This window comes from Rhinolophus hipposideros (assembly GCF_964194185.1).
Source record: "Rhinolophus hipposideros genome assembly, chromosome: 2".
NCBI lineage: Eukaryota > Metazoa > Chordata > Mammalia > Chiroptera > Rhinolophidae > Rhinolophus > Rhinolophus hipposideros.
The window spans coordinates 1,912,932-1,926,662 of NC_138048.1; the positions used below are offsets into that span (position 1 = coordinate 1,912,932).

Below are 13,731 nucleotides of genomic sequence, written 5' to 3' on the forward strand. Positions count from 1 at the left end.
GGAAAACATGCACCCTAAGTACTGTCCGATTTCTCCTGTAAATCACTTTGGCACACCTGCATGCCACACGGCATACAAGTTAGGAAGCTCTGCTTTCGGAACATTTTCTGCAGCCTTGTCACTAGCTCGATCCACTGCTTCCTGTGGAATTCTATTTCTGTGATAAACAAACTTTTCTTCAAATTTAACCCCTCTCTCTTACCAACCTCTTTAGTATAACAAAAACTCTGAAGATATCAATTCATTTGTAATCTCTCCAATGAAAGCCATTCTTTCCTTTTCTCCTCTATTTCTTTGGTTGAACAAAAGATTAATGTTACTATGTGACAAGTTCTTGGATATAACAAAAGAGAAACTCTAATGGGGAGACAGAAAATTAAACAGCCATAGTGTTTACTGTGGCTACAATGCTGAAAAATTTGGGACAGGGACAAGGTAAGACTATTAAAGTAATCTAGGTCAAAGATTCTGGTGGCCTAGGCTGAGATACTAGAAGTAAAGATGAAAAGAAGTAGATAGGACAAATTTAAGAGACTGGACAACTAGGACACAGATATGAGGAATGAGGAAGAGGAAGAAGTTCAAATTATTCTTGGACTTTTGGTTGAGCAGCTATTTGCACGGTGTTGTAATTCACTGAAACAGGAAACAGAAGGAAAGCAGTTTTGAGGCAAAGATGAGTTCAGTTCTGAACATGCTAAATCTGAAATGTGTTTAGCAGAGGTGTTTAGCAGGCATTTAAATATACAGGAGCTCTGGAGAGAGAGACAGAGCTACCGGAAAGATAAGATACAGTAATTGAAGTCATTGGATAAGATCACTCAGGACCCTGGACAGAAACTTAATATCAATATATTTAAGAAAAAGCAGAGATCGTGTTTCCCTGAAAATAAGACCTACCCAACAAGCAGCTCTAATGTGTCTTTTGGAGCAAAAATTAATATAAGACCTGGTCTTACTTTTCTATAAGACCGGGTATAATATAATATAATAATATAATGTAATATAATACTGGGTCTTATATTAATTTTTGCTCCAAAAGACGCATAGAGCTGATGGTCCAGCTAGGTCTTATTTTCGGGGAAACAGGGTAACAAAGAGACTAAGAAGGTGCAGTAAGAGTGTGGTTGCATGAAGGTCAAGGAAAGTATGTTCAAGAAACAAAGAATGGTCAACATGGTTAAAATACCGCAGAAAAATTAAGTAATATAAAGACAGAATTATTCTTTAAATTTCGCCCTAAGGAGTCTATTTGTAATCTTGTAAGGAAGTTTCTGTGTAATGGTGCAGATAAAAGCCAGATGGCAGATTTTAAGATGAGTGAGAGATGTGGAAAGATCGTGATTAAAGATTTGAATGGAGAAAACAGTCGCTGTGGAGAATGAGCTGACTGGCACTTGATCAAGCACGATACTCAGTAAATCCTTGGGATGGTTATGGTGAACTGGCCCTGATATCCATTCCTAGTTTGTCTTCTGATACTGGAGAGGTTGGAAAGCTAAAACACTTCAACTCTCAAGATTTCCTGCAACTAGGTTTCTGGATATGACTTAGATTTTGTCAGTTAGATGCCTCCATAAAAGGTTTGGAAGGTAGAAGTGTGGCAAAATCTTCATGACAGTAGAGGCACTGGGGCTGTGGGGTTTGTGCAGAGGAGACCTCAATATTCAGCAGCTTTGTAGATGCTGAGAAGTGAGGTGCAAGGCATCGTTTTTGCCGGTACAGATGGAGCAGGCACACAGGAGCTCTAGAGCTGACAGACACAGTAGTAGCTTCCTGATGACTGAATTTTATCTAAAGGGATGTATTCTGGGAGCCAATAGTGCAGGAAGTGGTTTGTTAATCCCTGCACCACAGCTAAAGGAGTAAATTCCTGGAACCACCTGTCCTGGTGGGGCATCTGAACCCCTCAACTTCTTAAATGTGGTAGTAACAGCGCCGTCTACCGGTGGATCGGTTGAATGGTACGTTCTGGAAGTCATTTTTGAAGGCCCACCTAGATTCCCACTGTTTCAGCTCTTACAACAATTTTTATATGCACCTATTCTCTCTGTTATATTCTTTTCTGCTTAAAATAGCTAGGCTTATATGACCTACAACTGAATACTGACACAGTGGGCTTATATAATCCTTTTGCTAGAAAATCAACACTAGATTTTCTAGCTAAGTAGCTCCCCAAAACCAGTTTATAAAATACTAAGGGAGTCTGGTAAAAATAGGGCCCAATTTTTAGTGATTCAAGTTAAGTAAGTCTTGGGTGGTACTTGAGAATCTAAATTTTAGGAAGCGATTGGTCTGTGTCTTCAAGGATTTCACAGAGGTTCCAATACCTTCAGACTCTCTTCTCTTTTGATATTTAAATCAGTACTTTAGACCGCCCTCTTCCCAGTCTCACTGCTAGCCTTCTCCAAGGCACTCTCCCACTTTCCTTGATGATTCCACGTTTGATTCACTGGTGTACTTTCCATTACTTTTCCTGCCATTGTGGTGAAAGGATTTATTATGTTAAAGACCCTTCAAACATGCTGGACTCAGGGTTTCTTTCCTTCAACTTCAACAACCCTCCTAACTTTATTTCTGCTACCCATAAACAAGGACACAGCACACTCAGTTACTCAGAAATACCCCCACATGCCCAGGATTTGGATTTAAAATCCTCTCTCCGTGTACAACCTTTTATCATCCTCTTACTTCTAGTACCCAATTCATACAGCTGATAACCACATCGAGGATCCTAACTCAGCTCTCTTCTCCTACTCCCTCAATCCGATGCCTCCTAGTCTCACTGGTCCTGTGTCCATGTTCAACCAGAGTCAGTATCTAGCTCAGAGTCTGAGCACTCAACAAATGTTTGTTGAACTAAATTAAGTCAATGATGTTCTCATCAGAACAATCTCTCAGTTCACTCTGCAGTTTCTTAGCCAGCGCAGACTACTGTGGGAGCCATTTCCGAATTACCAACGAGATGACTGAAAAATTTGTCACGGAGAACAACAGAGTAAGTTTACACAGCCCAACATATACTTTGAGAAATGAAATGTCACTTGAATTACTAACTTGTTTACTTGATTGATAAAATGTGACTTTCTAAGTATGAGACAGTTCTAATTCTGGGGGTATTTAAGCAGAAAAGAAACATGAACAGAAAGAAGATGCATTGCATTAAGTCAACTATTGTTAAAATAATGTATTTTATTAATCTAAATAATATTCTAAAATAAACCATAAATGTTTTATTACCTAAACCGCCTTCCACGCTGCTGGTTCATCTTTGCTCGAGGAGCCACACCATCCACAGCCATAAAGAACACTTTCCTAGGTTTAATAATGCGAAACAACACCTCCAAGTAGTGAAAAATATCAGTAAAGATTTTATCATCTGAAATTCTGAAGTGAACATCATCATCATTAGGATGGGAACACTGATGTATAATCCCATTCATATCCAGGTACAAGTTGTCAAATTCAGGAATCTAAGAAACAAACAGAAATGATCAAGGTCATTATTATAATCAACCATGGATACCTAAGCAGCTGGGCAAAGCAGCTGATAAAAAGCAGGTTATCAGGGCATTCTTATAAAAAACTGAGTGAACAGTCACAGTTGAATAAAGAAATTAAAGGAAAAAACCAGGAAAAATTGGTAAGATGGGACCATACGAGTATTACATGGTTACATGAGGTACCAATCAATAGCTTAATCAAACTTACAATCAGGAAATTATTTACTTATTTAAAATAACCAGGGATCAAAATAGCGACGTGAGATGAGCCTCTGTAAAGCTCCCCTGGAATTTAAAACTAATCGGACAACAACTCCACAAAGCACTCCCTGCACAGCAGACAGGCAAGACGAAAAGGTCCACTACTGAATTCACCTCCAGGTGGGCGAATCGCGCAAGCGGGGGAGGAGGGAAGGGAGAATTACAAAGACAGAGCTCCACTGGCACAGGACGCAGACCTAGCTCAGTGCTCCGAGCTCGCTGCATCCCGGAACTGCCACAGCTGCGGGAGAGGGAAGAACTCGGACTGCTAGGGCTCCGCTTGCGGCCCACAGGGCTGAGGGGGCAGCATATAACATGGCTGAACCCAACACTCACTGCAGAGACCTCAGAGCAAAGATTGAGGGAAGAAGGCTGAAAACGGTGGTTTAAGCCCTCACTGCCGAGCAGAGAACGGAAGCCTTAGGCACGGAGACTAGCTGCCCCCTCCCTACCCTCCCAGAGCTCGCCCCGCCCCCACCTGCCTGGTGCTGGAAACGGAACAGTAGCGGTGTCAGATCAAAAGAACAGAATATTTGCTGTCCTGAGAACTGTGGACCGCAGACACAGATTCGCAGCCCAACTAGTTTCGGCAAAGTGGAGGGAGCTGTGGAAGCAGGACCAGCTGTGGTGGTGGTCGCCGCCATTGCTCTGGGCCACCTCTCACAACACACGCCACGCCTGGCCACACCTATCTGGGCGGATCCCTGCAGGAGTAAACAGAACTGCTGAAACAAACGGGCTCTGAATCTGGTGCAGAAAGAGCTTTGGAACTTCAAAAGTTCTCTGCACACCGACAGGGACGGGGCGCCCTATGACCCAGGTGAACTGTTCACAGAGGAGAGGCCGGACTCCCAGGGAATCCACCCATTGGGTGAGAAGCTGGAATAGTGCAGAGAAAACATAGCACTACTCTGTGAGAGAGAGAAAAAAAGGCTGCAGTCGGAGAGAAAATACAACATTCTACCAACAAGTATTGGAAAACAAAAGAAAAAACTCTTCCTATCAACCTGTTGCAGAAGCCACTGCTGTAGATGTCTAGGAAGAGAAATAATAAATCAGTAATTGCCATGAATAACCAAGGCAACAAGACAGCTCAGAAAGACATATGGAAATACGTGACTTAAATGACAGAGAATTCAAGACTGCAGTTCTGAAAATACTCAACGAGATGCAAGAAAACACAGAAAGGCAATTTGATGAACTCAGAAACGCAATCATAGAACAACATGAGTAATTTACGAAAGAGATTGAAATTTTAAAAAAGAACCAAATGGAATTTCTGGACATTAAGAACTCAATAGAAGAAATTAAGAATGAAATAACCAGCTTAGGTACTAGAGTTGACCAGATAGAGGAAAGAATCAGTGATATCGAAGATAGAAACCCGGAAATTACACAGATAGAAAAAGAAAGAGACTTGAGACTTAAAAGAAATGAAAGAACTCTACAAGAACTTTCTGACTCTATCAGAAAGAGCAATATAAGAATAATGGGCATACCACAAGGAGAAGTAAGAGAGAAGGGAACAGAGAATATATTCAAACAAATTGTTGACGAGAACTTCCCAAACTTGTGGACAGAACTGGATCCTCGAATCCAAGAAGCAAATAGAACACCTAATTACCTCAATCCCAACAGGCCTTCTCCAAGGCACATTGTATTGAAGCTGTCTAAAATTAACACCAAAGAAAGAATCCTCAAGGCAGCCAGGGAAAAGAAGACGGTAACCTACAAAGGAAAGCCCATTAGATTATCATCAGATTTTTCAGCAGAAACTCTACAAACCAGGAGGGAGTGGAACCAAATATTCAAACTATTGAAAGAGAGAAATCATGAGCCAAGAATAATATATCCAGCAAAGATATCCTTCAGATATGAAGGAGGAATAAAGACCTTTCCAGTCATACAGAAGCTGAGGGAATTTTCTAATACACGACCTGTACTACAAAAAATACTAAAGGGAGCTATCGACCGCCATCAACAGGGACAATATGTGGCAACCAAAACATAAAAAGGAAGAGAGTAAAGGCCTGAACCAGAATATGGGAATGGAGAAAGTAAGCGTGCTGAAAAAAATAGAATACTCTAAATATCAAACTTTCTTTTACATAATCTTAAGGGTAACCACTCAAAAAAAACCCAGAACTGAAATATATACTGTAATAAAAGAAGAAACAGAGGGAAACATCATAGAATACCACCACACAGAAATGAAAGACAACAACAAAAAGGCAAAGAAACAATGGAGACACAGCCTTACCAGAAAACTAAAGATAGAATGACAGGAAACCCTCACATATCAATAATCACCCTAAATGTAAATGGACAGAACTCACCAATAAAAAGGCACAGAGTAGCAGATTGGATCAAAAAACTAAACCCAACCATATGTTGTCTCCAAGAGACACATCTCAGCTACAAGGACAAGCATAGACTCAAAGTGAAAGGGTGGAAATTGACACTCCAAGCAAATGGTACCCAGAGAAAATCAGGTATAGCCATAATGATATCAGATGAAACAGACTTCAGGGTGAAAAGATAACAAGAGATAAACATGGACATTTCATAATGGTAAAGGGGACTATAACCAGAAGACATAACAGTCATCAATATTTATGCCCCAATCAGGGAGCACCAAAATATACCAAGCAACTACTAACAGAACTAAAGGGAGAAATTGACCAAAACACAGTCATACTAGGGGACTTAAATACATCATTGACAGCTATGGATAGATCATCCAAAGAGAAAATAAATAACAAAACAGCAGCCCTAAATGACACATTAGATGAAATGGACATAATTGACATATATAGAGACCTTCATCCTAAAACAAAACACTATACATTCTTTTCAAGTGTACATGGAACATTCTGAAGGATAGACCATATATTGGGACACAAAATCAGCCTCAGCAAATTTAAGAAGATTGAAATCATACCAAGCATATTCTCTGATCACAAAGCTTTGAAATTGGATATGAACTGCAAAAAGAAAGCAGGAAAAAACACAAATACATGAAGATTAAACAACATACTTTTAAAGAACGACTGGGTCAAAGAAGAAATTAGAGGAGAGCTCAAAAGATACATAGAAACAAATGACAATGAAAATACATCCTACCAAAATTTTTGGGATGCCGCGAAAGCAGTTTTAAGAGGGAAATTTATATCATTACAGGCCTATCTCAAGAAACAAGAAAAATCCCAAATAAATAACCTCATGTTACACCTTAAAAAACTAGAAAAAGAAGAACAAGCGAAACCCAAGGTCAGCAGAAGAAAGGAAATAACAAAAATCAGAGCAGAACTAAATGAAATAGAGAACAAAAAGACAATAGAAAAAATTAATGTGACAAAAAGCTGGTTTTTTGAAAAGATTAACAAAATCGACAAACCCTTGGCTACACTCACTAAGATAAAAAGAGAGAAGACACTAATTAACAAAATCAGAAATGAAAAAGGGGAAGTTATCACGGACACCACAGAAATACAAAGGATTATCCAAGAATACTATGAAGGACTATATGCCACCAAATTTAATAACTTAGAAGAAATGGACAAGTTCTTAGAAACATATAGCCTTCCAAGGCTGAATCATGAAGAACTGGAAAATCTTAACAGGCCGATCACCAGTAACGAAATTGAATCAGTCATCAAAAACCTTCCCAAAATCAAAAGTCCTGGACCAGATAACTTCACCAGTGAATTCTACCAAACCTTCAAAGAGGATCTAATACCAATCCTGCTCAAACTCTTCCAAAAAAATTGAAGAAGAGTCAGTACTCCCTAACTCATTTTATGAGGCCAACATTACCCTGATACCAAAACCTGGTAAGGACAACACAAAAAAAGAAAACTACAGACCTATATCTCTGATGAATACAGATGCTAAAATCCTAAACAAAATTCTAGCAAATCGAATACAACAATGCATTAAAAAGATTATTCATCACGACCAAGTGGGGTTCATCCCCGGGGCACAAGGATGGTTCAACATTCGCAAATCCATCAATGTGATACATCACATAAACAAAATAAAGGACAAAAATCATATGATTCTATCAATTGATGCAGAAAAAGCATTTGATAAGATACAACATCCATTTATGATTAAAACAGTTACTAAAATTGGTATAGAAGGAAAATACCTCAACATAATGAAGGCCATATATGACAAGCCCTCAGCTAATCTCATAATTAATGGTGAAAAGCTGAAGCCCTTTGCTCTACGTTCAGGAACACGACAAGGTTGTCCCCTATCACCTCTGCTTTTCAACATAGTGTTGGAAGTCCTCGCCAGAGCTATCAGGCAAGAGAAAGAAATAAAAGGCATCCAAATTGGGAATGAAGAAGTTAAATTGTCACTCTTTGCAGATGACATGATGCTATATATAGAAAACCCTAAAGACTCCACCAAAAAGCTATTAGAAACAATCAATGAATACAATAAAGTTGCTGGCTACAAAATCAATGTACAAAAGTCCATTGCTTTCTTATATACCAATAATGAAATCTCAGAAAAAGAGATAGAAAAAACAATTCCTTTTGCAATTGCAGCAAAAAGAATAAAATACCTAGGAATAAACTTAACCAAGGATGTGAAGGATTTATATGCTGAAAACTATAAGACATTTTTGAAAGAAATTGAAGAAGACACAAAGAAATGGAAAGACATTCCGTGCTCATGGATTGGAAGAATCAACATAGTTAAAATGGCCATATTACCCAAAGCCATATACAGATTTAATGCAATCCCCATTAAAATCCCAATGGCATTTTTTAAAGAAATAGAACAAAAAATCATCAGATTTGTTTGGAACCACAAAAGACCCCGAATAGCCAAAGCAATATTTAAAAAAAAGAACAATACTGGAGGTATCACACTCCCTGATTTTTGCTTGTACTACAGGGTTACAATAATCACAACAGCTTGGTATTGGCAGAAAAACAGACACATAGACCAATGGAATAGAATTGAGAACCCAGAAATAAAACCACATAAATATGGACAGATAATTTTTGACAAAGAAGCTAAAAACATACAATGGAGGAAAGACAGCCTCTTCAATAAATGGTGCTGGCAGAATTGGATAGCTACGTGCAAAAGAATGAAACTGGACTGCTATCTGTCACCATGTACCAAAATTAATTCAAAATGGATCAAAGACTTAAGCGTAAGACCTGACACAATAAACTGCATTGAAGAAAACATAGGTACTAAACTTATGGACCTTGGGTTCAAAGAGCATTTTATGAATTTGACTCCAAAGGCAATGGAAGTAAAAACTAAAATAAACAAATGGGATTATATGAAACTGAAAAGCTTCTGCACAGCAAAAGAAACTATTGACAAAATAATGAGGCAACCAACTGAATGGGAGAAGATTTTCGCAAACAGTTCCTCTGATAAGGGGCTAATATCCAAAATATACAAGGAACTCATGAAACTCAACAACAAAAAAACAAACAACCCAATTGAAAAATGGACAGAGGACCTGCAGAGACATTTCTCCAAAGAGGATATACAAATGGCAAATAGACATATGAAAAAATGATCAACATCGCTAATCATCAGAGAAATGCAAATGCAAACCACAATGAGATATCACCTCACCCCAGTCAGAATGGCTTTCATCAACAAAACAAATAGTAACAAGTGTTGGAGAGGCTGTGGAGAAAAAGGAACCCTCATACACTGTTGGTGGGAATGCAGACTGGTGCAGCCGCTATGGAAGGCAGTGTGGAGGTTCCTCAAGAAATTACGAATAGAATTACCATATGACCCAGCAATCGCTCTCCTGGGTATCTACCCCAAAAATATAAAAGCATTTCTCTATAGAGACACGTGTACTCCAATGTTCATTGCAGCTTTGTTTACGGTGGCCAAGACATGGAAACAACCAAAATGTCCTTCGATAGATGAATGGATAAAGAAGTTGTGGTACATATACACAATGGAATACTATTCGGCGTTAAGGAAAGATGATATAGGAGCATTTGTGACAACATGGATGGATCTCGGGAGAATAATGCTAAGTGAAATAAGTCAGACAGAAAAAGCAGAGAACCCTATGATTTCACTGATATGTGGTATATAAACCAAAAAGAACAAGACAAACAAATGAGAAACAAAAACTCATAGACACAGACAATAATTTAGTGGTTACCAGAGGGTAAGGGGGTGGGGGGTGGGTGATGAGGGTAAAGGGGATCAAATATATGGTGATGGAAGGAGAACTGACTCTGGGTGGTGAACACCCAATGGGATTTATAGACGATGTAATACAGAATTGTACACCTGAAATCTATGTAAATTTACTAACAATTGTCACCCCAATAAAATTAATTAAAAAAAAATATATATCACTCTTTGCAGATGACATGATGCTATATATAGAAAACCCTAAAGACTCCACCAAAAAGCTGTTAGAAACAATCAATGAATATAGTAAAGTTGCTGGCTACAAAATCAACGTACAAAAGTCCATTGCATTCCTGTATACTAACAATGAAATCTCAGAAAAAGAAATACAAAAAACAATTCCCTTTGCAATAGCAGCAAAAAGAATAAAATACCTAGGAATAAACTTAACCTAGGATGTGAAGGATTTATATGCTGAAAACTATAAGACATTTTTGAAAGAAACTGAAGATGACACAAGAAATAAAAAGACATTCCATGCTCATGGATTCGAAGAATCAACATAGTTAAAATGGCCATATTACCCAAAGCAATATTCAGGTTTAATGTGATCCCCATCAAAATCCCAATGGCATTTTTTAAAGAAATAGAACAAAAAAACATCATATTTGTTTGCAACCACAAAAGACCCCAAATAGCCAAAGCAATCTTAAGAAAAATGAACAGTGCTGGAGGTATCACACTGCCTGACTTTAGCTTGTACTACAGGGCTACAATAATCAAAACAGCATGGTTTGGCAGAAAAACAGACACATAGACCAATGGAATAGAATTGAGAACCCAGAAATAAAACCACATAAATATGGACAGATAATTTTTGACAAAGAAGCTAAAAACATGTAATGGAGGAAAGACAGCCTCTTCAATAAATGGTGCTGGGAGAATTGGATAGCCACGTGCAAGAGAATGAAACTGGACTATTAGCTGTCACCATGTATCAAAATTAATTCAAAATGGATCAAAGACTTAAGCGTAAGACCTGACACAATAAACTGCATAGAAGAAAACATAGGCACTAAACTTATAGATCTTGGGTTCAAAGAGCATTTTATGAATTTGACTCCAAAGGCAATGGAAGTAAAAGCTAAAATAAACAAATAAGACTATATGAAACTTAAAAGTTTCTGCAAAGCAAAAGAAACCATCGACAAAATAAAGAGGCAACCGACTGAAAGGGAGAAGATTTTTGCAAACAGTTCCTCCGATAAGGGTCTAATATCCAAAATATACAAGGAACTCATGAAACTCACGAACAAAAAAAGCAAACAACTCACTTGAAAAATGGACAGAGGACCTGAAGAGACATTTCTCCAAAGAGGACATACAAATGGCAAACAGACATATGAAAAAATGCTCAACATCACTAATCATCAGAGAAATGCAAATAAAAACCACAATGAGATATCACCTCACCCCAGTCAGAATGGCTATCATCAACAAGACAAATAGTAACAAGTGTTGGAGAGGCTGTGGAGAAAAAGGAACCCTCATACACTGTTGGTGGGAATGCAGACTGGTGCAGCTGTTATGGAAGGCAGTGTGGAGGTTCCTCATGAAATTACGAATAGAATTACCATATGACCCAGCAATCCCTCTCTTGGGTATCTACCCAAAGAATTTGAAATCATTTATACAAAAAGACACGTGTGCTCCAATGTTCATTGCAGCTTTGTTTACGGTGGCCAAGACATGGAAACAACCAAAATGTCCTTTGATAGATGAATGGATAAAGAAATTGTGGTATATATACACAATGGAATACTATTCGGCAGTAAGATGATATAGGAACATTTGTGACAACATGGATGGATCTTGAGAGTATAATGCTAAGCAAAATAAGTCAGACAGAAAAAGCAGAGAACCCTATGATTTCACTGATATATGGTACATAAACCAAAAACAACAAAAGAACAAGACAAACAAATGAGAAACAAAAACTCATAGACACAGACAATAGTTTAGTGGTTACCAGAGGGTTAGGGGGGTGAGGGGAGGGAGAGGAGGGTAAGGGGGTCAAATATATGGTGATGGAAGGAGAACTGACTCTGGGTGGTGAAGACACAATGGAATTTATAGATGATGTGATACAGAATTGTACACCTGAAATTACGTAATTTCATTAACAATTGTCACCCCAATAAATTTAAAAACAAAACAAAACAAAAATAACCAGGAAAACATCAAATAAAGTGCTTGGTTCATTTGGTACTCAAAGTATTAGTTTCCTTTCTTCCCACCATTTGACAATAACTCTCAAAGCTTCTATTTTCTCTATAATGGGTAACATAATGTCCATTGATATTAAAAGGATGTTTTTACATAGTCATTAAAAGGTTTTACAAATGATTTAAAGCCCTATTGTATATTTGGTTTCACTGAACAGAGTCATTAATTTCGTTATGTTAATTTTAAAAGCTTAGATTATGCCAACTAATATAGGAAACTTTGAAAACTGATTTCTTATTTTTGACATGTGAATTAAATAATTTCTAAACTTGGATAATAGGTGTGTACTTTTATAAAAAGACCTTCATGGCTCTGGGTCTCATTTATTTTTCTTCTGTTTAAATGTCTGTGAGCAAGTAAGGAAAACAATATTGAAACAAATATACATTAACAAGGAACTAAAATGGACACAACTTAATAGCTGTAATATCTAGTGAATTAAAGAATTTTAGAGTAGTCTTCCTTATATACTAATTATTCTGAATTTTTAAGCATAAAAACATACTTGTATAAACTTAATGAAAACCATCTCTGAAACAATTATTGAAGTTCTTCCTAATGTACAGGTAATAATACACTTTCCTATTATTAAGAAAATGGAATGTCTTTGAGTTTGGGGAGTGAAAAGTTTTGGCCTCTGAATCAATGAACACTATAAAAACATTTTTATAAAATACCCATAAGTACTAAGTATCACATTTAAATGCTGTTATCGAATAATAAACTCAACTAAAATGACAATCGTGATCATGAGGTTTTAAAAGTACATTCAAGATTTACTGTTTCAAGAATTCTGAAAACTTCAATCAAAATCTAAACGTGATTTTTTGAGGAGGTGGAGATACTTTACAAAATGATTACAAAGTTTCCCTAGGAGAATAAACATACAAAGAATATTAAAAAGAGTAAAGAAGAAGAATCTGCCCTATATCATATTAAAAATTAGAAAATACTCTGATTGATCCAAATAGTCGAAAAGTACTCTAAGTGTATATAGAAATTTAGTATATAAGGGGCATTTCAAATCAGTGAAAGAAAGGAATAGGGCACCTAGCTAACTATTAGGAAACAAAACAAAGCTGTCTTATGTTATAACAAAATAAATTCCAGAAGGATTAGAAATTTTAATGTGAGAAATTAGAGTTTAAAATTATATACAAATATTTTGGTAATATCAGGGTGAGGAAAACCATAAATCATAAATGAAACAAATAGTGGAGTTGGCTACCAGAAATGTATTTTTTAAATCTATAGGGTTAAAAAAAGTACTATAAACAAGTTCAATTGAATATGACAAAATGTAGGGAAATGTATATTTCATATGCTATTAAAAGCAATAGCTGCCACTTATTAAGTACTTATTGGTGCCAAACATTGGGCTAAACATTTATATTCATTTTCTCACTTAATTATAACAACATTAAAAGAGAAATATTTAGAGTCCCCATTTTATAGAAGAGGACAATCACAGAAATAGAAGAGATGGGATTTATTTATACCCAGTAGTCTAGAATGGGAATCATAAATTGGTATAACT

The 13,731-nt window shown here is 37.0% G+C and overlaps 1 protein-coding gene across 4 annotated transcripts in view; it reads right to left on the reverse strand.

The window, feature by feature from the left end:
- The window catches only part of XRN1 (5'-3' exoribonuclease 1), a 167,377-nt gene that overhangs the window by 145,328 nt on the left and 8,318 nt on the right, over window positions 1–13,731 (reverse strand). For all 4 annotated transcript variants that reach the window (XR_013995211.1, XM_081077718.1, XM_081077720.1 and 1 more), the window contains exon 2: window positions 3,241–3,473. Coding sequence is in view for 3 of the 4 variants with exons in the window: in XM_081077718.1 (XP_080933844.1) it covers window positions 3,241–3,473 (233 nt within the window). In the remaining variant the exon portion in view is untranslated. The remainder of the gene's footprint in view (window positions 1–3,240; window positions 3,474–13,731) is intronic.